The sequence below is a fragment of the Nicrophorus vespilloides genome, unplaced genomic scaffold (assembly GCF_001412225.1).
Source record: "Nicrophorus vespilloides isolate i.1.1-1 unplaced genomic scaffold, Nicve_v1.0, whole genome shotgun sequence".
Taxonomy (NCBI): domain Eukaryota; kingdom Metazoa; phylum Arthropoda; class Insecta; order Coleoptera; family Silphidae; genus Nicrophorus; species Nicrophorus vespilloides.
In genome coordinates this window covers 12,831-40,416 of record NW_017097773.1, presented here as the reverse complement: position 1 = coordinate 40,416, position 27,586 = coordinate 12,831, and the positions used below count along the sequence as shown (strand labels likewise).

Genomic DNA, 27,586 nt, shown 5'->3' with positions numbered 1-27,586 from the left:
AGGCTAATCTTTGTTGACGCGGTATTTAGTGGTTACCTGTGCTGGTGGTTGGAGGCTGGGGCTATTTCCCATCGAGAATCCAAGAACAATCCGAGGGAACCGGAAATGCAAGACCGCCGACCGGGGATGGGCATAATTGCAGACGTGAGTTGAAAAGAAAATGTTAAAATGCGACCGGCATCGCTCACCGTTGTTGTTCTGTTCCTGGCTTCTCTTGTTCCCCCGTCGCTTTTAGTTCGTCCCTCTTGGAACTGGACCAAGCGAATAAATTAAATCGATACTTGCCATTTAAATTTAGGCCGAGCGAACAACGAAATACATACTATACGAACACTAGGTGTTATTTTTAAGGCCGATACTATTACACCTCATCAGATGTAATCTACAGATAACGGCACCTAATCTAACACAAATTTCCGTTTAGCTGCTGTATTCTTTCCAATCCATGACAAACTTAATACAGGTAATACTAATATAACACAATACTTATTACAAATTAATACAAACTTATATAATCCACATTAACATTTTGTACGCATCATTAAAAAAGGTGTGTATTATTAAAAAATAATCTTTGTTTTCTACCCGGAAATATTTTTGCTGGGCGAATCAAAACTGTTTGTATCATTAAAATAAACGATTTCGGAACCCTCCATTTTCCACGAAATTTCAGTTTCGAATGACGCAAATTTTCCATGGAACCTAACAACCGCATTGTCTGAGCCCTAATGATACTGGAATTCCTAGAAATTGGTAGCTAAAAAATCTAGTGTAATTAAACATATTCTATATACTATAAGTATTATGTTTTTTTGTGGAAAATCATTTTATCTGATATTTCTAGGAAAATATTGATACATTAAAATATGACGCTATATGACAACCTTTTTGGTGCAAAGAGACAGTTTTAATGTGTCTGTTAAAAAAAAAGACTAGGAAGCCGCATGTAGCTTTTCCTAACGCAAAGTGGGTACTAAGAGCCTATTTTTTTTATTGAAAGAGCCGCTTGTTGCCGACCACTAGGTTAAATATTAAAAATACAACTGCTATATAGTTTTATACCAATTAGCAATTTGGTAAAGATTCATACATTAAAATATGGATATTGAAATTGACTAATGAACTACAACAGCTATATGATTTTAAACCAATTAGCAATGAAATGAATTTGGTACTTCCCACAACATATACCGTGTTACGTGAATATGCATCGTGTTATATGATTATGTATCGTGTTTTACGCTGCTGTAATTCATCCAAATGACATAACAGCTTTGCTCCAATTGGATCGCTCATAGATAACGAGATATCATCTCCTCCGAGACGCCTATGAATCGTTAACCGCTATTGATATTACTAATTAAGAAAAAAACACAGATAAATATCATTTTACATCTAACCTACTTCCATTCAAGACCAATGAATTCAGTTAGTTGAGAGTAATTCATTGCATTTAAATTATCCCATTGCTAAAGAACTTTAAAGTTTGCAACCAGCTCCGATTTGTCACGACATCTGTAAGAAAACAAGAATGAAGTAACATAATTTCAATTTTTTTTTTGGCACTTAGCACATTTTTATTTTCGTAAGCGTTTTTGTGATAGAAAAAAAAAGAGAGAAGAATGCAGCTCGTGTATTTTTCTCTGAACGTGCTATTTTCATGAATGCGACGGACGGCAAACGATAGAATAAGAATGAAGGAAAAATAGAATTCTTCGTAACTTTTGAATTTCTATTCCATTTCTGATTTTGATCTTATTTATTTTTTTTAAAACGGAGAAAGTCATGCGAATTTGCAGCAGCAAAAGAAATTTATTACTTTTAATAATCTGATGATCGACGTGAACTAAATTTGATTCGGACTTTGAGAAAAAAACACATCTATCCATATATAGCAATACCTAACAAAGTGCGTCATAGACTTGAAAACAAATTAAATTTTCATTCAACAAAATCAAATAAATCCAATAGAATTTTCATCCTGCAAACATTAATTACCTACTTTTCAGACCATAAGACCCACACAAATTTATTGTGAGGATTTTCAGAAAAGAAATTTTTTCTATGTAAAAACATGCGAAAAGTACAGTTTATCAATATTGAAATACAGTGGAATCTCGCTTTAACGAGAATTTGTCTTAACGAGTAAAATAAATTGTAAGAAAAATGTTTAGTTTATATGGGAAAACTTTTTTCACTATACGAGTAAAAATCCATAAATTTTCGAACAAATTATGTTGGTTAAGCGAGGTTCTACTATACTTACTAACAAAGATTCTATTTCCAGCATGGATCAATAAATGCTTTCAGTTAATTACTTGAGTTTTTTTATATATATATTATTTAATTGATTGCACCGGACCACAGTTCGCTAATAAATAATAATAAAAAAAATGCTTTTCCGAGAAATCAATACCTGTTTTAATGAAATGTTACTATTTTAACATTAAGCGCATTCAATTTGAAATTATTTTAATTGCATCAGTACTAATTAAACGTATACCAATTCTATTTCCATATAACAAATACATCTTTTAATTGTTACATAATTAAAATAGTTGTTATGCCAGAATGCAGAGGTTTGTTATTCACTCTGTTCATAGCCAATTAATCAAAACTCGTTGATAAATGTTGAAACTTCAAAGTGCTCCTAACAAACACATATATTTTCGTTGTGACGTTAAATACTATCGTTTCCATGCTAAAACTTCTGTAATAAAATAATTTTATTATTTCATTCAATCTATAATTATACTAACGTTTTATTTTAGAGTCATTGTTCATCGTAACTACTAATTATTGTTTAATCACAAACAAAAAAAAAACAAGATAAGTTTTTATGTATTTACATACATTTTATTTCAATTCAAGAAGAAAAATAACACGTGTTAATACTTTCATTGTTTTAATCAAATTACAGTTCATTAGTTACTAATTGTAAAATCGATAAAACGATGTTGATTCAGGATTAATATTTGATGCAATTTGTAATACAGAATCGTAAAAATGATGAAGTGAAAACTGGTTTATTTATTGCATAATTGTGTTTGCAAAAGGGAAGTAATTTTCATATATTATTATTATTTTTTTTAATTATGCAACTTGCAGATTGGGTAACAGCTTTCTGACATTTTAATATTTCGACCTTAAAATGAGTTGCAACAAGAGCATTCCAGTTTTCTGCAACAATTGTTACACAACTATTTATTACATTTATATTTATTATAAAACATTCTACATTTCAGCAGTTATTTTTTATCTGTAGTTATATAATACACGTTATGAGTAACATGAAATACAAATATTAACTTTGGGGAACTTTCGATTAACTTTGTTTAGGGGCCCTCGTATAGTACTGTTTGGGGCCCTCATCTAAAACTATGCTTTATACACAAACTTTTGTTGATAAGAAAACCAACGAATTTTACACAATCTAAATGAAAATAATAATTTCCAGTTTATTAAATTTTTATATATTATAAACTCATGTTTCATTATGTAAAATGTTTATAGTTTCGGAATTACTTGTAAGTTTTTTGATCTTTACTCTTGAACCCGGTTGACCGGAAAATTACGTTCACTGGCTTCTATTTTTTTTTTGAATTAACGCTACTATTATATAATGATACCAGTTTTGTTTTTTTTTTTTCAAACTGAAATCGCTACCGTGGAACCGGAATTATTATAGTTATGTAAGAATTTCCTTTGATGTTTTTTTTGGGACACCCGGTATAAACATAGATTGTCAATGTATTTCGGTATATTCAAACGATAATAATATTCTTGATTATATTCCAATAATAACAAGATTTCGATTGAAGTATGTGGAACAGTTTGTCTAAGTGGACAGTATAACATAAATCTATAGATTAATATAATAATAGATATGTTGTCATAAAATATTACATGCTTATAGGAAGCAGCCGTAAGTAATGATAACAACAATGCAAACACAATGAGTAATTTCCAAACAAAATAATTTTACTCCTAAAAATAATTTTTTCAAATAAATTACGATTTTTTTGTTAAATGTGTCTATTCGTCCACAGTAACGTACTCGACGTTTATACAAACATACAAATTCCATTATATACTAGATGTACGATAAGCGAATTAATCAAAAGTAATATATTTCTATGTAATTAACCAAATCTGTAATTACGTTTTATGGTAAATATGTGTTTCTTCGCAACAACGTACTAGGTAATAAGTACCTTTAGACACATCTAAAAACTTTACATGATTAATGTAAATGAATACGAAGTTAAATTGAAATAATGAAATATTGCAATTTCTGTACTTTTTGTCGTTGAAAAATTTGCTTTATTGACAAAATACGTTTCTTTAAGAAATAACCTTCACAATCTAGTCATTCGGTGAAATTTGATATAGCTTCATCATGTTTTAGCAGACATTTTCTATCCAATGTCATAGAAAGTCTATATATTTAAAAGAAAAAAATATTTCATTATAACAGTAACAATTATTTATTTCGAACGAATTTATGAACAATAATAGAAAGAAAATGTTGCTAAAAATAAAAACAATTAATGCTCTTATTAACACTATTAGCATCATTTATAAATGTCATGTTTGCAGTTGAACTTGGAAATTTACAAGTTATAAAGAAATGGTGACATTCCTCGAATGATCTACGTTTGCTGGTATTTCCATATTTAGTATACGGTACATATGTATATTTGTACATGTTTTCCGGTACAAAATATAATACAAATAATTATTTTATTTTGATATAAGTTTAAAAAAAAACATTATTTTTAGAATTATATATAATTGAAAATTGATTGATTTTTGATGAAAATGTAATAACATTTTCATCATATAAAATTTCTGACAGTCATGAAATTACACATATTTTTTTTCATTTTTACAATGACGTAAACGTTGCAAGTCACAGATCAATAAATGTTTTATTAATTAATTTGTTTTCTGTTTTATTTTTCGAGAAATACTTCAATTTTTTATAGTTGTTTTCGTCCAAAGTTTAATACATTTTCAGTCATTAAAATACTGTCACTAATTGGCCAAAATATACTAAAATTCTTTATTTATGCAACGAATCTTGAAAGAAAGGTTTTAGAGAAATTAAGAATAGGCTATAGAATAGTATAATTTCGGGTTACATTTTTAAATTCATTGCTAGGATAGAATACGATTTTGAGTGAATTGAATAGAAGAGACCTGTGACCTGTACACATCACGAACACTATTGATAGAAAATCGAATAATAAATATTGAACGATCTAAAAAAAAAACAAAAGTATTTTCTATTTAATGAATTCAGGTGTGAATCACATGAATAAATAAGTTATTTATAATTGTTGCTTATTACAAAAACAAGTTTCAATTATAAATTGAAAGAAATTGAATGCTTCTATCACATAAATATGTCTTTTCGCACTTAATTTCTAATTACTAGTTGTTTTTTTTGAATTGGGCTGAGAAAACTGGTGCTCGTTTAATTGATACAAACATAAATTAGAAATCACAGAATTAAAATTAATAGGGTAAATATACCGAGTCATTTGTTCTCGCGTTTCCTGGAAATCTACTAATTGGATGCTTTAATCGCAACAAATAATCTTAATTTCGGAGATGATCTACAACTCTTGTTCCGCCAATTAGCATGTTGATAACAGTTTACACCAAAATTAAAACCGGAGTTGTAACTGTTCATCGTATTATTTCAATAATTAAGTTTTCTCAAATACGTAAATGCGTAATCCAGTTCAATTATTACATAACCTCGGGTTAAAAATTAACCCGAATAAGGAAACACCAGTCTTAAATCGAATATTGATGAGTGGACAATAATAACAATTTGGATTCATTTAATTACAAGTTAAGTTACATTATGCAAATCAGCGTTTCTCAAACTTTACTTGTATATAGAATGCACGTTAGTGCGAATGAAGACACACGTGTTTATTCAAAAAAAAGTCGCCAACTAATGGATTGGATTATTTTTTTAATGTATCACAAAAACTACAAATAAATATGTTGAGTAATTCAATTTTAACAGGAAGATAAAGTATTTAACTTCAGGTTAATGTTAACATGGAAATACTCTCAATCGATGAGTGAATGTATCAAATAAAAGGGAATGACTGTAATTTTTTAAATAAATGTAAATAATACATGTTTTTTTTGTGTCTCTGTTTGCACTAACGTACTCAGCGATTATACAAACATACAATTTATATTACATTCTGAATGTACGTTAAGTGAACGTTGAATATATACTTAATAATTTGTTAAATAACATTAAGTTTAATGTTAACAAGAAGATGGATCTACCAATATAGCCAATTAAGTTCATTTTATCTATAATTTAGGTTGTAATTTTCAAGAAAAATGATGAACTGAAACTGAAAACTCAAGTCTTTACAATAGAATCATTTGTTTAAATTCTACTATGATATTGAAGTTTTAATGTGTTTTGAGATATGAACAGTCATTAAATGTATGTTATAATATTGAAAAAAAAATAGTGTTCTCGATAAAACAATAACGCGGCGAAGGCTGTTGACCTGTATCTAGGTTTGATACATTTTATTGTTCATAGCCTGTAGGCTCCATTTGCAATTGCTAGCATATATTGAAATATATTACTGGAAATACAGTAAGATTTCAAACAGTACCATTTCAATTGTTCTATAAAATATTTTGCATACATAAATTCCATACATACCATTAAATATTGTTAGAATATCTATAAAATAAGACTCGTAATTAAAAACATATCGAATTAAAAATTCTTAATTACACCCAAAACAGGATTTTTCATTTGAAGAAATTACATAACAAAGGCCTTCATTGAAGATATTTCCTTTTTAAAAACATCCTTATCAATAATAAATAATTTAAATGTACACAATGTTTGTAAATGTAATTTCATAATTAATTAACCTAATTTTATATAAAAAGTTTTATTAACTGCAATTCCTGATCTAATTCAAATACAGCAATACCTCGCATAGTGCGGTTCCGCCGGATTGTTTAATCCACGATTTGGGTACTAAATTTTTGGAATTTATTTTTTATTATATCAATTTGTTTTGAAATTTTCAAACCAGAACATAGTGAATATGAACTGATCGAATCCGTACTATGCGAGGTATATTCTTTTTATTGTATTTTTAAAAGATTTTAAACACATTTCTTCTTCAGTAAGATTATATTTTCATTTTCTGACACGCTTGCATTACATAACATCTGTTTTATTTATGTAACATTAGTGGTTTTACATCCTTGTCAATACATTATACCACTTAAACACTTCAATTCACTTTTTTTTCTGCATTTTTTGTTTTTGAAGTATTATTATAATTAAAAACTGTTGCTAATATTATTACTATAATAATTATATGATAAATGATTTTTTTTTTAATTTCATGTAAATTAACAAAGTTTTCACGCTTACAATTTTATTTAATTATCGGCCAATTGTTCCAAAAATAATTAGATTTAAACTATTCAAATTTAATAAAATAAACGAAGCGTACTGTTTGAAATCGGACTTTTTTTTTTAAATTTTCTAATCGTAAATCCGTACTGATCGAAGCCGGTTTTGCTAGGAATTGCAAAGTTTTAAAGTAATTCGAATTCTATACAATCTAAGAACAAACTGAATGATAGAATAACAAGTTGTAATAATAATAGCAAATATAGAAACTACCAACGATCAACAAAAACTGACAATATCTTAGTTAAATTTAATTTATAAACAGCTTTAATTTATTGTTTTTGTAGTAAACTTCTTTTTTTTGTAAAATCCTGAAAGTAATCAGTCGAAACGTTTCCATATCCTCATCATATTTTCTTAGACGTTTAGATAATATAAAAATTTGACAACTTAACAGTTCGATTAACACGTTTTCATTATATAACTATAAAAGACTATCATCTAGTATAGTGATAGATTCATCCCGCTGCAGATTTTAAAGCAATAATATAGAAATTTTAAATTTCATTATTTAAACGTTTTTTTGTATATACGAAAATTTCCATAGAAAGAAAAAATGATCTAATTATGTAGAAAAATATTAAAATGAATTCAAAAATTGAGATTCCATCATCTTCTATTACTTTTTCTATATCCTAAAATGTTATAAACCGTGGGAGTCAAGGCTATTGACCGAAACCTTTTGCTATTTATCCTTCAAGTGAATTTTGTTCGATTTAATTATTCACTGCTTTATAACGGATAATATTAACATCATTGATCAGCAACATCCGCGACTTAATTCCAGTTTTAAGTGTCGTAGTCTATCTAATTTTTGCAAAATTTATTAAACGTGTGTATCTGTAATGCCTATGTGCAGCGTCCGGTATCTTCTTCCATTTCATAATTCATAATTTCGTACGCAAACGGAAAACATTCACATTATTGATTCGATATATTATCGAACCTATTTTTATTACGAGACAGAAAGTCTGCCGCATTTAGCACCGTTGTTATACAGATTTGCACCATTAACATCAATTGAACAAAAACAAACAAATAAAATGATTGTGTACGCCTAAGATACCACCTACATCAAATCTACAAAATTAACTATAATTTAAAAAATTATTTTCATTTTTTTCATGATCAAAATGTATTTTCAAAACCAGTAAAATAATCATAATTATTGTATTACATGTATATAATTACACCCAATAACTCGCATTGTACAGTTTCGATTAGTCCGGATTCACTACAGTCCACAAAATTACACATTTTTATACATAAATTATCGTTTTTTTCCTATACACACTATAGAACTTTTTGTGCTGTTTTTTTCAAATAGTCCGGAAAGCTATTACCCGCACTATTCGAGGTATTGCTGTAATTATTTTAATAATAATTTTTTTTTTGGGAAATATTTAAAAATCAATATGTTTGATATACATAAAGTGAAACAATGAACGTTCTTCGGTCCAATAGATAAGATAATTTTAGTTGTTCTCTAAAAAAAAACAAGTTCCACTTCATTAGTAGACATTGAAATAGGGTTTTGGCCGGGTTTTATTCGTGGAAAATAAATCTTAAGTAAAAATAATCTTAAGAATCCGAAGACAATTTCGTAGCGTCCCATCGACGGATTTAAATAAATAAATATTTATTTTTACATTTTAGGCCTATCACAATATACACTTCTGTGCTCTGTTCGAACTTTTTTTTAATATAGTTGATGTTATATAAATAGCAGATGTTCTTTTCCCGCGGCCTGGATTCAAACGACGGGTATAGTCATAGTACACTTATATGTTATTTGATTTATCTATAAATTTTTGTTTTCTATAATCAATAAAAACAAAAATCAGAACATATCTGTAGAGGACATTTGTATAGAAATTTATTACTATTAAAACGAGTTCACTTTTAATTGGGTCAAAGACCATTTGTTTCCTTCATTACGTATTAATGAATGGATTTTGGTCTCTTTCTTGACTGCTTGAACGCTAATCTTACGTGTCTTTTTAATTTAGTATAGCGCTGACCTTGTCCATTACAATAAAATTTCTAACGGCGACTTATTTTCAACGTTCCAAAGACATAAAGTACATAGATATATACCCTTCCTGACCTTGAGTAAATTAATAAATTGCACTCAAAGGAAACCGAGCTATATATAATAAGTGTTGTAGAGATAAAGAAATAAAGGTCGTACGTTTGAGGATAAGCAAATGGTCCGGAAAATAGACCGAACGACATTATCTATTCTCGGGACACGTCTTCTCGATAGTAGAATCCTTGTTATCATAAAGAAAAAAAACCGCAGTGACCTTGCATCCGGTTAAGGGGAATTTCTGTGGATCCGCACCTAAGCGAGATCGGAATTCGGCGGGATGAGTGCCAGAGATCCGAGGTAAACCTAGTTGTGCAAGTTACGAAGATGGTCGAGTCGGATCAAGGATGTCGAAAGCATTGGGACACCTTGAAACCGCAACATGCGTATTTTAGGAAACGGAATATAATACCAAAAAATAAAATAAAATAAAAAACGTACGTCGAGGTAAATAACCTCTGCAAATCTGAAAGGCCCTCACCTTTCCTTTATTTTATTCTCTTACCTTTCCTGATCTTCCGTTCCACCAAAAATATACATGTTGATTATACAAATTTATGTTGGTTTTTTTTTATGGAAAACAGAAATGAAAAGAAAATAGTTAAATGCATTTTTTTTTTCTTTATCAATGGTTCCTGGCAAGATTGACCTTGCAGCTGATTGGACAATACGAGAACAATCGTGCGTGCCTTTGCTCTCCGATAAGGACCACCTGAATAGAAAACAATGCAATCAGGAAAATACGGCCAGTTGCATTTTCACGCTTAATTTGCATCATTTAGACCGGTTCAGGTGACTTAAGTAATTCGGAAATAACAAGGCAAGGAATTTTTCTTTATTTTTGTTGTTCTTTAACTTTAGTTATCTTCCAGTTAGATTAGCTTTATATCGAACGTGTTCTATAGAGATCTCTTGAACGCACGAATTAATTGTGTAATAACAAATCAATGTTTAGATCACTGCAATGAGAAATCTACGGTTTAGATAAACCGAACATTAACAATTGTATATTAACTAGTTTAGAGTTGTTTTAAGTAAAACCAAATGTTTCCATTACTTAGAAAAAATCGATTTCTAGAAATTTGTATTATTGTTATATTTCGCTAAATAATTTAGATTATATAGAACATTTTTGTTATCAAAATTCATAATTTACTATTACTATTTTACTATTTTAGAACGATTTTTAAATAATTTATATATCTTTAAAAATAATATACAATAATGTACCAAGAAAATTATAGTCTTCGCGTTTCCACTTAGCTTTGTTTACATTTTCGCATGGCCTTCAAAAAGAGGAGAAGACAAAAAAAACATTTTTATATAATAGGAAGAACATTAAACGCCTTGAAATGATACTGCAATGTACATAGTTTTTGGAATCCGAAGACCGTATAAATAAAGCGTCTTGAATTTCTTGGGGTAAACAACCTCGGATCCTTACAAATGGCCTGACCACAAACATGGCGAATTACGTAACGCGTTTTCTTGATACGACCACCGACCGTTTAACTCATTCCCGTTTAAAATCCCATATTTATTTCCCCTTTATTTCCATGGACCCATGCAACCAAATTAGCCGCGTAATCACGTAACGACGTTCCTGTTTAATTTTTCTGTTGTAATTGTATTGTGAATATGCGCAAGCAAGTGCAATATTGTTACTTCTAAATATGTTAAGTTGATATTTACTGATTTACTCGCAATAACGCATGTTTATTACCAAATATATTATACAACGTGCATTGAGAAACAGCATCATTATTCATACGTGTTCCCACTGCATCCAATGTCCACTCGTACAAAATAAGAAAACGCAAAGGAATTGTTATTAACAACAACAGCATCTGCATCGTAAAGAAAATGTAAAAAATAATACTAATAATTTTATATATATATATATATTTGCAAAGATTTGAAAATTTAAAAATTATTTTGAATTTGAATCCCATTTTCTGATGATTAATTTTATTAGTCCGGTTTCTAACAGTGCTTGTTATTGATTACCCGCACTATGCGAGGTTTAATTTTTTAAAGTGTTAAAACAAATATACGAATCTATATCGATATTATGGTTGCCGGGATTTTGATACTGTCGGTATTATGGTTGTCGGTATTTTGATACTGTCGGGATTTCGATTGCCACCGGAGTTTATATGGTTGAATTAGTCACAGCCTTGACAGTCGATCTATTATAATTTTATTTATTATTTAAAGTGTACATTAAGTTCAATTGGTTGCTTTTTATTATGTCTCAACAGGAACATTCTTCATTGCATTGTATATACTATTATTATTTATTGTTTTATATTATAATGCATAAATAAATTAAATACGTTTACATGCAGCTAATAACATACATTAATTCTTGTCCGATCTTAAATCGCATTATTCATTACAGTTAATATTATATTTAATTATGACTATTACGTAATCCGAGATCTGCATATTCAATTGGCACTATTCTATGCAAAAACAAAAAATATCAATTTTAATCAAAAAATTACATGCTGTAACTATAAATTGCAGATTTTTGTAAATTATTTTCTGCGACAAAAAAAAACAACAATATTACTTTCACAATCCGTAAATTGATGTATGAAAGAGCTGTGTAAATATATGGATTTATGATTTTTGGTAAACGTGTCATATAATTCGCACGAACGTATATTCTCAAATAGTTTTAAAGAAAGAAAAACCGATTACTTAATTCCTTGATACGAATATTTGTACGTATTATCGAATGTTTAATAAAAGTATTTACGTTCGTAATAGTAAATTGACTAAAATAATAAATGAAATATTGAATCACTTATAATTTAATACTGTAGAAAATATTTGTGAGAAAATGAAACTATTTTTGGTGGAACTTTGGATTCGAGTATTTTGGTTGTTGTGGGTAGCGAAGTGATTTCATAAGAAACACTACTATTTTTATAGTGCTGATGTTATAATAGATTTTTGAAGTTTCATATATTAATTGTGTGAAATGAGTAAAAAAATTATATAAACTTTAATTTTTTCATATTAAATTTTTTTTTTATAGTAAATATAGCAATTAAATAATCTGTGGTTTATATATAATAAACTATCAAATTGTAAAATGAATTTGTTATTGTAGCTTCTAGATTGTACGAAATATGGAAAATTGAATGCGATTATATAACGTCGCAGGGTAACAGGATGTCTGCATAATAAAATCTTGTAAGGATCAACTCTATATGGATGGGTTTGGCCCGAGTAATCGCAGAGTAAATTGACCGGAAAATATGCCGAAAGGCAGCCATCGGATTATCTGTGTTTGGAAGACGTGAGAATATATTTAAATATATACCGGATATACACATAGTCGTCGTTGTTGTTGTTGTTTATTCAAATACAACAATGTAACAACACCTGAAGTGCATTCTAACCACATTACGTGCATATTTAATTCATGAATAAATTATGAAGGCCGAACCAAAAAAATATTAATGTAATTTACGAATATGGTTTAATAACCTACAATTCAAGTCAAATTGACCTAAATTCTAAAAAATCTCTGAAGATATTTTAATTCTTGTTTCTATTTAATCGTGTAAAAGCGAAAAAGTGTAAAGAAAGTACCGAAAGTAAAACGAGGAATAGGTGTATTTATATATTGGAAAATGAAAGAATAAGAGGAATTAATTGAAATCTTAAAAATTAAATCCAAAAAAAAAGATTTTTTTAAATTAGTTATAACAATGATTCATAAGTAATTAAACTTACATAATTGGTTCTAATAATAAAAATTTCAAAAAAAAATTATGTAATTATTTGCATAAATTGTAGACAATAACATTTTTTTCGAGAGATTTTTAGCGAAAGAATTTAATCACGATACAAACTTCTTCTAACAATAAATACTAGACTTCATTGATTCATTGAAAAGAGTGACACACCATAAACGGTTCTGCATATGTTTGGAAATCGTACACGTAATGTTTAAAAATATATTGCAATTGTGATCTTTGGTAGTTCGAAGATCTTCGATAAGTGAGTCAAATTCCGCTTATGCAACGACGTTATATAAGGCAGTCGGATGAGAAAATAATCGCGGACAGTGCAAATTTGCATATAAGTCATCGCACTTAATTCTTAGCACAGACGTATTTTTTTTGTACAATGAAATTTTCAATATTTATTATTTACAACAACAACAACAAAAAAAAGCGAATATTGTCGGATAACACTGTTATAACAATATGCATATTACGTGGCACACTTTTCGTTATTTTTATTATTGAGGTGCATTCGCTGTGTTCGTTGCGTAACCTCCGTTCCGTTCGTCGGCTTGGCTTGTGTTTGTGGTACGTTACATCACGACACAGAAAACGTGAGCCGAAATGTACAGAGAAATTGAAATTAAAGGGAGCAGAGAGAACTTGTATTTTTTTTATTTTATTTTATGTGTGGATTTTTGCTGAGGCGAATTTCTATTTATATATATTATTAAGAAGTGAATAAAACTGGTGTAGAGAGGAGTACAATATTAAGAAAGCAAAGTGAGACTGTTGTTGGAGGACTATTGTGTACAATACGCATTAGAGTGTCTTTCTCAATGTTAAGAAATGTTAGAGAAATAACGACATTTGCTAAGCATTAAACAATAAAATATGAACATCATATGAAATAGAACGGCGTTTTTGTGTATTTAGTAAGAAGAAAAGGAAGCCGGCCGAGCACTTCGCTTAACGAGCAAAACTAATTGTAAGAAACTCGCTTAACGAGTGACGATGAGAAGAGAAGTCCGGGATTGCGCGCCTGCTACATCATTCTTGTGTACACATATTTTTGAATATGTTTCACTATACAAGTAAAAATCCGCAACTTTTGGAACTGATTAAACTCGTTAAGCGAGAATCCACTGTATTTGTTAACAGTTCAGAAATATTTTCTTTTTACTTCATTACTTATATAATGTTTATGTCATTTTATATATTATTAGTAAACTAAATTGGCAATAAAATATTTCTTTGCACGTTCTTTTTGCAGTTAAAAAAAACAACTCAATTATTTTTTACGGTATTTTTTTTTGGTCAAAAAAGTAAATCTTTCAAGATGAAAATAAGCTCTATTTAAGAAAAAAAAATAGAAATACCCAATTTTTATCCCTTCACTTCTTACCTGAAAATGTATCCATTGTGTAGATGAAAATACATATATAATTTCTACCTAAGATATATCCATGAAGGGAATACCTGGATTTTTTTCGAATACCTCAAAAAATTATAAAGTAGAAAATATGAGACAAAATGAAGACACATTTGTGAAATATTTAATTTACACGTCTTGTTGATTGAAATGCCTGAAATCGGTATTATCGCTAATTTCCCGGGAAAGACCTAGTATTTATAATGTACTTTAGTAATGATAATGTACGTTGTAATTTACTTCTGCATATATTTGACGAACAAAACAATCGGTTTTAATAACTAAAATGAAAATAAATAATATTTCAGGAAGTAACACAAATAAAAATTGCAAGTAATTGAATGAATATTAACATATGACATTGGTGTATGCATAAAATTAAAAAAAATAATAATTTGTATAATAATGAAATCGAAATACCAAATTTGTAATGCAAATGTGGCATGAAATCAATGCAAAAACAGGACAAAACGAAATTATTGATAAGACATTCAGGACATACAGGAAAATGAACGTAAACATCATGCATTTAAAACTATTAACCATATTGGACCCAATTAATATTTTGTTTATTAGTTAATTAGACATGCTTGCTGTTATTGATTGCGCGGTATAGATAAATTGTATTTACTTGGAATTACATTTGACATCCAACAAATACCGAAAAAAATGACATAGCAATATTTTGCGACCTTCAAAAATTTTAAACAACATATTTAGAATATATCATCTCAATCAAAGGCCATTCATTTTGAGGGCCCTGTGCTAATCTGTCTAACACTATTTGAGGGTCCTTGGCTAACACCGTTTAGGGCCCTCACACTGTTTGTCGATTAACATTATTTTGTATTTATTGAAATTGTATTTATTATTATTTTCATTGCACAAAAACTGATTCTTACAAGTTTATTTTTTGGAAATCCCCAATAACAATGATCTTGATTGCTTGATGTAGAATTTTGTTTCGCAAACATCGGAATTCCCAAATTAATTATGAATTCATATAAGTAATGATTTGCATCACAGTTGTTGACTTCTCATTATTGTGCCAATTTTTAAAATCCTTAGGAATATTATATAAATCGGCATTAATATATAATTAATCTTAAACGTTCGATAGTACGTACATTATGACGTACGGCCAAACACGTTATTTTTAACAATGAATAGAAATAATTAGCTAAATTATAGATAATATATAGATAACATAAAATAATATGCGACTTTTTTAATATATTTTGTATGTTATTTCTTATGGTAATATTTTAAACTATTGTACGTTCATATGAATGTCAAGTGCGAAATAAGAGATACAAATATATAAATATAATCGGAAATTAATATGGATATTAGCATACATTCGCTTAGCGTACTTCAATTTAAGAACGTCGACTGTAAACGTAAAAAAAATCTTGTAAATAAACACGAGAGATTTAATTATATGAAATTAAGATAATAATAGTATAGTTTTTAATAATTAACGAATGTATACATTAGTTATGCAATGTAACGTATTATTATATAATTGTTGTCTTTTCATTTTCTTTTTTATTTCCATGTTCATTTGCAATATATCACTAAGAGATCATTAAATAAATTAGTTAATTTATTTGAAAATTGTTTCTTAGCAATTTTGTAACGAGTTGAAAACCTGTAAGAGTCTCAAAATAAAAACGAATGTAACCGTTGCATTCGGCACGTTTTGTTAAACAAATCGCTATTCATTCCAACCTGATCGTACATTAACTGCATAGACAGGTCTAACCGATCCGCAGCCCCGGGCAATCGCCGCTAATTACATAACATTCGATCCGAGACATTTTCCCTCGAAACAAAAAAAAAAAAAGAAGTGAAGTTAAATACTGAAATTATGACCGAGCCACGTCAAAACATATTTGCCGTACCACTTCTTCTCGGCTGAAATGTGAAAGGCGGAAGGCCGTTAAGCCTTTGTGCTAAGAAAGCAAGAAGTTACTTATATACATATACAAAAAAAAAAATCCGCGTTACAGAAACAATCGCTTGGCTATCGACCCGAGCTCGTAACTCCATTTCATGCAAAACTTCAACCGTCCCATAAATTGTGACGCAACATTAAAAAATTACCGAATCATGACAATCCCAAACACGATACATTTGACGTCGGTCATTTCATTTAATAAAAGCATTTCAGGTAAAATTAATTGTTAATTCTTTTTTTTTATCAACGCAATGCAAACTTATAATTAACGCGGTCAATTAAAAATCACCTGTTACTATTACGCAAATCAAATAAAACAATGAATTTACACTATATCGAAGACGTCCGCAAAACGACTTTCTGTCGATCAATGATTTTTAATAAATAATTCCCATTACGCATTTTCTCTTTAATTTTCAATTAACGAGATATAAATTAAATATCTCTTTAATTAACGCTTCCAGAGAAAAACCGACTTTTTGCGGACCTTAATTCAACGTTGATAATTACTTCTTTTTTTTCTTCCTCCAATGAAATTTATAATCACGCCAGGCGACGATAAAACGATGCACAGATTCCAATATCTGTTAATGAGTTTTATTATTTCATTGCTTGTTTTGTCGGCAAAGTTATTAATTTCGCTGTTTAATTTTCAAATCACATTTTCTAATGATATTTATGTTTTTTTATAATCCATTCTTATTGAACTTCCACTATTTTTACTGTTTCCTAAACATAATTCTCTGAATTTCGTTTTATGGATATTTTGCTATATTATTAGTTATATAACCATTTGGTCTTATTTACAGTAACACAACATTTTTTTAACTAATCAAAAGAGAGAAGAATTTGTAATGTCATAGACTGGGGATCTCAAATCTTGGTCATGGATAATCTTTATTATTAATATCTTCTCTTGCGAAGGAATAGTATAAATTTTTGGATTACAAAATAAAATTAAGAAAAAAGAAGATTTTTTCAATTTACGAATTTTCACTTTACGATACAAAATTAGGAATTACGATGAAAAAATCTTTATTATATTGCTTCCATTTACTATTATTTAATTAAATGTACAATAATGATTATTTTTGTTATAATTTTTTAATTATAAAAAAACTAATTATAAATTGAGAAGTATAAAGATTCAAATTTCTTTGTTTTACTGTTTACGTGTTTATTAAAGGAAATCCAAAACCAGAATACAATTGCATGAATGAACGCCGTTTATCAATTTTAATTACGTATTGATTTCATATCCGGTCAATAAATCCGACCACACGTTGTTAATATTTACTTATCACCTTCTAAGGTTGTGGAAAACGAGTGGATTAAAACGATATGAATGAGCAGCAACGTACATATAAACAATAGTTACTTTACTGATTCACGGTTAATAAGGAAATACATTAAAAAAAAAACAAATATAGAGAACATTATTTGTCGAAGGATTCTAACTGAAATGGCTTTGAAACTTCTAATCAAATAAATGCAATTTGCATATTAAATATTATAAGTCAACTGTTTTTCCTGTGTGTCTTTCGTAATCATTTAAAGAGGGAGAACACAAAAAAAAATGAGAAGCACTAGTATATATGGAAAGCATTTAAATGATACCATTATCAACGGATCGTTTTAATTGTCGACGTTACGCAATTCTCTTGGGTCAGCTGATATGCAAAACCTAGTCTAGATTATTACATGCAAATGTGGAATGATGAAATCGCAAGAAAAATTATATTGTCGCGGCAGATTTGCATCGGATGGACAATGAAAAAAATATGATGATACGGAAGATTTCTTCATTCCACGTTGAATATTTGTTTCTAGAAGAAATTCTAGAAAATTTAGTTTTATATTCAATACTTAAAAAAGTATTATAATTTTTATAAAAAATAGTTTTTCAATATTCAAACAAGAATTTTTGAGGACAAATTTGTCAGAATAGAAATGTATTAAAGATATTTTTTTATTGCTATTTTTTCCCCTATATATATAAATATTTTCTCTTCTTTTTGTAAATTGAAAATTCGTAAATTGAAAACTTAGTAAAGTAAACATTCGTAAATTGAAAACTTACAATAAAAAAAAATAAAATATATACAAAATTAATAATAATATTTAAATATTAAAAAAAAAATGTTCATTTGTGTATTTATTTAATGCTTTTACTGCTTTTCTTCAAAATTATATTTATTTTTCTTTTACTAACAAAATTCCGAATTGCAAATATGAATAAATGAAGCTTTTATTAACAAATTTTTGCTAATTCTATCAAGATTCTATAGACTTGAAAATATCAATTTCTTGCCCTTTGAAAGTAAAAAATAAAGAAGAGAAAAATATATTCTTGATCTTCAGCTTTCTCTGACTCTACATTTCTAAAACATTACAATCGTGAGGTCTTCCGTGTATGCTTCAAGAAGATCACTTACATTTGCAAATATCAAATTTCAAACAACTGCAAAACTAAGCACTTTCTTTTAACTGAACCTAAAAAAAAATGTTCAACATGAAGTATTTTACTAATTATAAGAAATAATTGTAATTAATTTGTACAAAATATTTTTTTTTTTCTTAATTTATAATTTTCTAGTAAACGTAGTTAAAATAATATATAAAATTATGACATATGTTACAGACTGTGATGCTGTGGTTCGTTTTCGAATATTATACGAAACGACAAAATCGATTACATAATTATGTAGATTGCGTCTTACGTGTCTGTGGCCACGTCACGTCAACCGGAGTGTACATTTGTAACGTTCCAACAATATACGAGAATATTCTTATTTTTCAAATACTCTATAAATATTTATATATATTTATAAAAAGAAAAAATAGTAGAAGACGCAACATTTTCGGAGGTCCCGCTATTTCCCATCTAACTCCATACGCGCGAAACCCCATTTCCGCGCACCGTGACCTTGGCACGAATCCAAGGTCGATTTCAAATTAATTTGCGTACGTTTCGATAGTGAAAACAAGACCTCGCATATTTTTACTAAAAAGTCTTCCGGTTGAGAAGAAAATCATCTTGATTTATATTTCGATTTTGTTTTGTTCCATCGTTAATGAAACGAAAAAAAAAATTATATAACTATATTTATATATAATGTTTTTTTTTATCATTTATTATAAAATAGACATGAATTAGCTAACCTTCAATTTATTGTGTGAACGTTTTTTTTTTCTTCTTATATATAAATATAATTATAACAACATTCGTTGGTAACCGAAACAAAATGTATACAAAAATTGTATGAAAATAAAAAGCAGAATTTTGTTCTTGATGTTTTTTCAGTTCAATTTCGTTTGTATATAGAAGGTAATGTTTATTGCGTATCCTTGGATGGAAGCCCCTTGGTTGGCAATATTGAATCTTGTTAACTAATAAAGAAATTGTTATTATGTTCATGTAGGTCGACATGTGAACAATCAATTCTCATAGCATTTTCCGGTCAGGCGAAACGTATCTGCACTCACTGCTTTATTTCCATACGAAATGAATGTCGCAGCAAAGCAACGATGGGAAAAACCCTTAACAACAACAAAAAAAATACAAATAATAAGTTCATGGTTGAAACTGTCACCATTAATTTAATTTATATACAACGTAAAATACTGGATTTATTTACATTACTTAATTATATGATTCATTCCTCTATATATAAAACCTCAGTTACATAAAACTTTGAATGCAAACATGAAATAGGTTACGATTTTTTTTTTATATCAATATGTTGGCTTATTTTACACTCAACACTTATAATTTATTGCAGATAAATTATTTTTTTTTACTTCTTCGTAATCTCGATTTACATGTTTTAAACGAACCAGTTGTAATGAGTTTTATTATTCTTGAATAAACACCAACTCCGAAGTAGCTAAACACCCACACGCTCCACTATCTTTATTTGTGTTTATCATGTTTATGCAACGTGCACTATTATTATTTCTATTTTCTTATACTTCTTGTTTATTTATTTAACCTTAAGTTAAGTACGATGATAAAAATAAACAAATATGAAACGAACATTATTTTTTTATTTTAAAATTTTGTACAAAATTATGTTTATACATAATTTGTCCTTAATATCAGCGTTTCTCAAACGGTTTGATAATTTTTTGTTTACATAAACTATTATTATTTGTCCTTTATACAGTTACTGTCTGTATAAAGTATTAAACCACTGCTGCTTATTTTCATGCAGTATAAAAAGTCTCTATTAGTACATTATGGATTCACTATAGTACAGTTTAAAAATTTCGAAAAAAAACTAAAATTTTAATAAAAATAAAATTTCCACAAAATATGATTATTATCTAATAATAAAAATAAAGAAAAAAATAGAAAAAATCATAAAAGCATATTTTTCAACTCTATTCATTGGAAATATATATAAATGAAATGTAATTCGTGCAAATGAACAATTATTTAATTAAATCAGATTCTTTATTTGTTTATGAAACCTTTATGCTACAAAAATAAATGGTATTAAAAGAAAGAGCACAAATATAGAAATAATTAATTTAATTCTCTTTAATAATGTACGTAACAACGGAAAATTATGATGATTTTTATATAAAATTAGCATAATTTACTATGAAATAAACAGAATTTATTATTTAAAGATATTTATAACTCGTTGCAATGACATTTTTTAAAGGTAAATTTAAGTCGTAAAACCGGTCAACTAGAGAGCAAATAAAAAAAACACATATCAAACAGGTATTGCACATGATTATAGTTATTAAAAATAATGATCTACTATTAAAATAGAAAACATGAAATTGCTGTAAACTAAATAAAAAAAAATATTTATTTCGATATTTCACGTTCCTTGAATACATCATTTCTTTAGTTTAACGGTTTCTTTAAACAAGATTTCAAATCAATTAGTGGTAATTTAATAAAGCAATGAATAAATTACTGCGATTATTTGCATTCATTAAATAACTAAATTCAGTCCAATGAGAACATTGCTGGAGCTTGAGCGTAGCTGTGCGAGGCTAGAGCAGTCAGGAATTGATACGGGAGAGGGGAGATCATGTGTGGGTCAAAGTGATAGAATCAATTTTTGCAATTGCTAGAAACAAGTCCGATATATAGCAAATGCTGTTCGCCTTTAACAGTGCAAAAACCGTTCTCTGACAGCATTTATTAGCCATTTAGGATGAATAGACATTAAATCGTTGACGTTTCGTTTCAGCAAATCCAACAATTGTTTGCAATTTTAGAGATTCATTTAATAAACATCATCATTTTTATTTGTCCAACAGACGTACACATCTAATAATAGGACAATACAAATAAATAAATAGGTTAACAACATCTATTATGTAATAATGTAGCAAACAACAACAGTATCATGTTAAGAGACAAATCGTGCTTCAAACTTTGTACACTAGAGATGAATTTGAAAAGTTTTAAGTTTCATTACAAAAAAAGCACCTAGTAAAAATTATAACATACTAATGCTCGCGTCTAGTAAATATTTCAAGTAAATTCAAAAACCTTATCACTCACGCTTTGTCCTTGAATAATTTTAAGAAATTATCTAAATTTCCGATATTTGTTGTCAAAATTTACAATCTTTATAAATCTTATTTTTTTAACAAAAAAAAATCACTTTTACGACATTTGTAATAATGATTTTAGAATAGTTCTAAACCCTTAATCAACAAGAGATGTACAGTTTATATAGTCTTCTAAGAAATGATAACTTATCATCAAATATAAGATCTTTATGATGTCTACGTCACTTTTTAAAGGAACCTTAACGTTTTATAAATATTTGTGTTGAAGCATAACTCGGTTTCAGTGTACATGACGTAATTTTGGATATAATAATGTGATTATACCATTTCAGTAAAAAATATATACAAACTTATTTTAAATCTAATATTAATCAATGAATTATACTTATCCATGTCACCACGACACGCTTGTCATATTGCGTAATACTTAGAGCTTATATATTTAAATACATATTTAAATGTTATGTTTCTAGAACTAGTGCATTGTGAGACTAACTGAACTGAGATTTAATGAGAATTTGAAGAAAACAAATTTTAAATTTTAGAATTAAAACAGAAGTTCAATAATCCTTTGTCCATTTCCAAAATGAATACGAGTAATTCATTCTCATCAGACATCTTGTTAAAACGAATATAAATTATATGAACTTGACCTTGGATATATAGACGCTTGATATAAGATGATTTATACATAACCAATTAAATTATTTCTAAAATCAAATTGATATGGAAAGATTAACAAAGTTGGATATGATAAAAATTGTCTAAAACACAATTTTTTGGGAGAAATATCAATTTTCTTCCTTACTTCACAAAGTCTAATAATAGCACCGAGATTGGAAAGGTCATTACTTTCTAACTTAAGTAAATAAACATTAAAGTTGTTTAAATACGTTTTTTTTATAATTCAAATCATATCAAAAATACATAAACCGTTAGAAAAGAGAACTTATCTTATATATTTCCGACTTATACAATTTAATTCACATAATCAAAGGAAATACAGTTGAAGCAAGTATTTATAAGTTAGTTCATATATGCAGAGAGATTTGTTTTATAAAACAATATTATTTATTTATACATTTTTATTCTCACTATTTTGGACCAAAATTTTATTATTTTTCTTTATTTTTTTATAATATATTTCATAATTTATCTGTAATTATTTAATAACAATATATGTAAAAGAAACATTTATTAATTCATTAAGAGACTACGCAAAATTATTGTGGTTATATAATATATTTGTATGTTAACAGAAGGTAATTAAATTGAAGGTGATAGAATTAATTAATTTAACATTTCTCAATAATCTCTTTATTATAAGAATATTAAGTAACCTCGAGAGAAAAACAGCTTCATATTTTACGAGTCGCAAATCATAAAAACAAAATTCAGCAATAGTCCTCGCATAGTGCGGTTTGCCAATATTCCGTACTATTTAAAATATCGATAAAAATATGACGCAACCCCCAAATCCCTACAAAGGATACTGCATTTTTTAGAAAACTTGAAATATGTAATAATAAAAATAATAATACTTGTGTAACGAAGATAAATAATATTTAAGATTGTAGAAGTTGTGGGAGTAAAGGCTGTACAGTGACATTAGATAAGCACAATCTAATTGCAACGGGTACGTAGAAAACATGAAAAGAATTGATAAACAAATTTGATATTTAAATAAAGCCGTGATTGTTGCAATTGCTGGAAGATAGATATAAGATATTCTATGAAACATATTTGTTGTTCGGTATATACTTAAATTTAATGCTTGTTGTTTTATAGTCAACGCTTCCAAATACATCATCCACTTATAATTCAAGTAATCTGTCTTTGATACGCAGTATGTGGAGTTCTCAATATCACGATAACAGATTTGAATTTTTGAATGAATCGAAATTGTTTCAGGTAAAAACACGTAGTAAAGTGGTACTATTTTGCGTAACTTAGACCTTGAACAGTCGGTCCAACGGCTGGCTTTCGTACTGTATGGGTATTTGTGAGTGTGTGTCTGCTTTTCTGTTTACTTCACGCGATGTGTTACTATTTTATTTATTTTTTGGTCGGTTTCTGTTTTGTTACAGGCTTCCTTGGGTCCGGATCAAGAGAACCGATCGAGATGTTGAAACAACTGTGGCTGTGGCTTGCGGCCTCCGTTCTCTGGGGGCATACGTTGGCCTGTCCTAAAGAATGTTACTGTCCGGCAGAGGCAATAGCCAATTGCATGTCCAACGAACTCTCGGATTTACCACAAAACCTCAGTGACGACGTAATGAGATATTTCTGTTCTTCCTTTATTATTATTATTTTTTTAAGAACGTGCACATATACGGCATATAAGTATTACCAATGGACGGATCAGAAAAAAAGAACTTGAAGATATTCGGTGAACGGATGCGTTTCTGGTTTTGTTTTTCTCCGCTTTTGGTGCTGGTAAACCGATACAAATCGCTGCCACGGCTAAAGAGATATATAGGTTTTATTAAAATCAAATAAGATCAAAATAACATTACATTCTCGAGGTTTTTTTCGCTGGAACTTAATATCTTCAAGAGCATGAAATTAGCATAGAATGTGTTTATATTTATTTGTTTTTATTATTAATTTATTTTGAATCTGCAGTTACGGTTCAAATAGCAAAATCCTTGTAATAATAGCCGAAAATGAGATTAGGGCTTCATAATATAGGGCTTGTTAATAATATCAAACCATAATTCATCCAGCGCCGCCCCGGCCCTAGTAAATTGAATTAACCTGCAGCGCTTTTATATACACACACAGATATCAGTTTATTTTTTTTTGCGAGCATTTTTACTCGCGTCTTTACTTCCTTGAAGATACTCGAGGGGATTTGCGTTTCAGTTATTTTTATTTTTAGGTCCGAGCATTAGATCTTTCTTACAACCATTTCATGGCGATGCCGAGCAATATATCAGCATTTAGTAAACTCGAAAGCCTCAGCTTGAAACATAATAGGATAAATTCGGTGCGCTCGCTGGAAGGACTGAGGGATTTGAAGGAGCTGGATCTGTCGCAAAATGCGTTCTCCCGCTGGTCGGACATCCACCCGAGGATATTCTCCGATCTCCAGTCGTTGCAATGCCTGGACCTCTCGCAGAACACGTTGAGGACGTTCCCGAATATCAACAGCGACACCCTGGAAATCCTTGACCTCACCGACACCGCAATCACGAGTATCCGATTCGATACAAATATTAGCCTTCCGAGGCTGAAATCGCTGGATCTTAGCAAAAACAAAATGCCCGTATTTTCAGCCAATTTCAAAAGCGATTCTCTAATATTGTTGAACCTTACCGACAGCAATATTCAGAACTTCTACGCACACGTCTTCGCAAATCTACCTAGTCTGATGTCCTTGATACTCTCGCAGAACTTCGAGCTGAAATCGTTAACCGGCGTGTCCTCATCCATGATATCTCTGGATATCAGCAAATGCAATTTCGAGAAGCTGCCTAGACTCGAATGCACCAATCTAAAGGACATTGATGTCAGTGGTAACCATCTGCGTCGTGTCGATGCCTTCAGTTTCGCCACCATGCCCAACGTGGTTAAAGTGCAAATATCACACAACTCCATCGAAGAAGTGCACGAGGATGCTTTCGCCGATCTGGAGTTTGTCAATGAAATCGATCTATCCTACAACATGATTTCTGCCTTATTACCGAGCACATTCGCATCGAACAAACACCTGAAAATACTGAATCTGTCGCACAATTATTTAACCAGGATGGCACCGTTACAGTCTAAATCTTTAATGCACCTGGATTTGAGCAAATGCGAAATCAGCGAGATCACTCTCAACAACTTGAAGTACTTGACAAATCTTGTACATCTGAATCTATCAGGTAACGTCATCTCTCATGTACCGAATTTCTTCCACTCGAAGCGCCTAAAAGTGCTTGATCTGTCCTACTGCAAAATCAGCAATCTGAGGAATGAAACCTTCAGAAACATGGATAATCTTCTCAGCTTGAACCTGATGGGTAACAGGTTGGTAGAGATTAAGCATAACCACCTGCAAAGCGTCAGGAATGTGTGGCTGGGAGATAATTCATGGCGCTGCGAGTGCGAGAAAAGGGATTTTAAGGATCTGTACCAACACCTTACGAATATTAGCTCGGACGTATACTCTCTGACATGTCACTCGCCGGAAGCCTTTGAAGGTGTGCATTGGTACACGGCATGCGAAGAGGTATGGTTTGCTGGAAGCCTGGCCAGCAGCAGGAAGGCGTGGCTGTACTCTCTAGTCTTCGTGTTGGTATTCTGTATCGGTTTCTGCGTAATGGTATCGATGAACCGCAATCGGCGCAAGAAACAGAGGGCTTCCGAGGAGCATGAGCGACAGCGGGAGGAGGCCCTGGAGGTTTTGCGCAGGATGCGCGCGGCCGAAAGCGAGATCGTCGTGGCCACGACCTCGACCAACGCACCGGACCCTCGTGAAGAGGAAAACCCACCAACTTACCAAGAGGCGATTTCCATGACTAACCTGGCCGGTTCTAGCGCAAGTCTTAACAACAAGAACTCTGAGAGCAACAGCAAACCTAGGAAGCTTAGAAGGAAGAGGAAACGCTCTGCACAGAAACAGAGCGAAAATGCAGATGTGAGCGACGAAGAACCATCACGTACCTCTGTTTTCGTCGAAAGCGACTTGTAACTCTAACCACAATCTTATTTACTTGTTTGTATTTTAACATATACATATGTATATATATTTATACATATATACTTTGGTGAAAGGTTTTTTTTTATAATATTAACACCACTAATATGGGCTACGATATTGGTTAAATCCATTTCGTGGTTTCGTTGCAAATAAACATTTAACACAATAACTTACCTGTTTTTTTCAATAAAATATTTTATTTTTACACCCTAATTTAGTCTAAAACAAAAACAATTAAAGAACTAAAATAAAAAGTCCATAAACATTCGATTATGCAATTGCAGTATTATTATTATTTGTTGTTTTATATACTATATAATTGTTTGTTGTATCATTTTTATACATAAATATAACATAGAATTAAACATTTATCAAAATTAACATTAGAAATAATTTTATATTTATATTTGTATTATAAAAATAAAAGTATTTTTTTTTCTAGTAGTATGTCGTTTTTACTTACTTTTTTCTCACTAGGATAGTAAAATATATTATAAAAGCATATATATATATATAATTATTTTTTAACTGTTTCATTTCAAAACCTACCCTGCTCTTGTATATTCTGAATTTGTTGAAGCACAATATACATAGATTTTTTGATTAAAGTGTATATATTATTATATATATATACATAGGTATATAACT

At 29.4% G+C, this 27,586-nt stretch overlaps 2 protein-coding genes across 4 annotated transcripts in view; one reads left to right on the top strand and one right to left on the bottom strand.

Moving 5' to 3' along the window:
- LOC108560949 (solute carrier organic anion transporter family member 5A1-like) overlaps positions 1 to 27,586 on the bottom strand; it is a 101,565-nt gene that overhangs the window by 63,504 nt on the left and 10,475 nt on the right. The gene's annotated exons all lie outside the window — the stretch shown is intronic.
- Positions 17 to 27,283, top strand: LOC108560951 (toll-like receptor 6). Of its 2 annotated transcripts, none has more exons than XM_017918685.1 (3): positions 17 to 144; positions 24,339 to 24,523; positions 25,133 to 27,283. In XM_017918685.1, exons 2-3 carry the CDS (start codon positions 24,374 to 24,376, stop codon positions 26,927 to 26,929), a joined length of 1,947 nt encoding a protein of 648 aa, XP_017774174.1. In that variant the 5' UTR covers positions 17 to 144; positions 24,339 to 24,373; the 3' UTR covers positions 26,930 to 27,283. The 2 variants fall into 2 exon arrangements, with proteins under 2 accessions (XP_017774174.1, XP_017774175.1); XM_017918686.1 differs by lacking the exon at positions 17 to 144 and adding an exon at positions 369 to 463.

Coding starts and splice junctions, on each gene's coding strand:
- LOC108560951 (XM_017918685.1), top strand. CDS start 24,374: ATGTTGAAACAACTGTGGCTGTGGCTTGCGGCCTCCGTTCTCTGGGGG. Junction 24,524..25,132: donor CACAAAACCTCAGTGACGAC/GTAATGAGATAT, acceptor TTTTATTTTTAG/GTCCGAGCATTAGATCTTTC.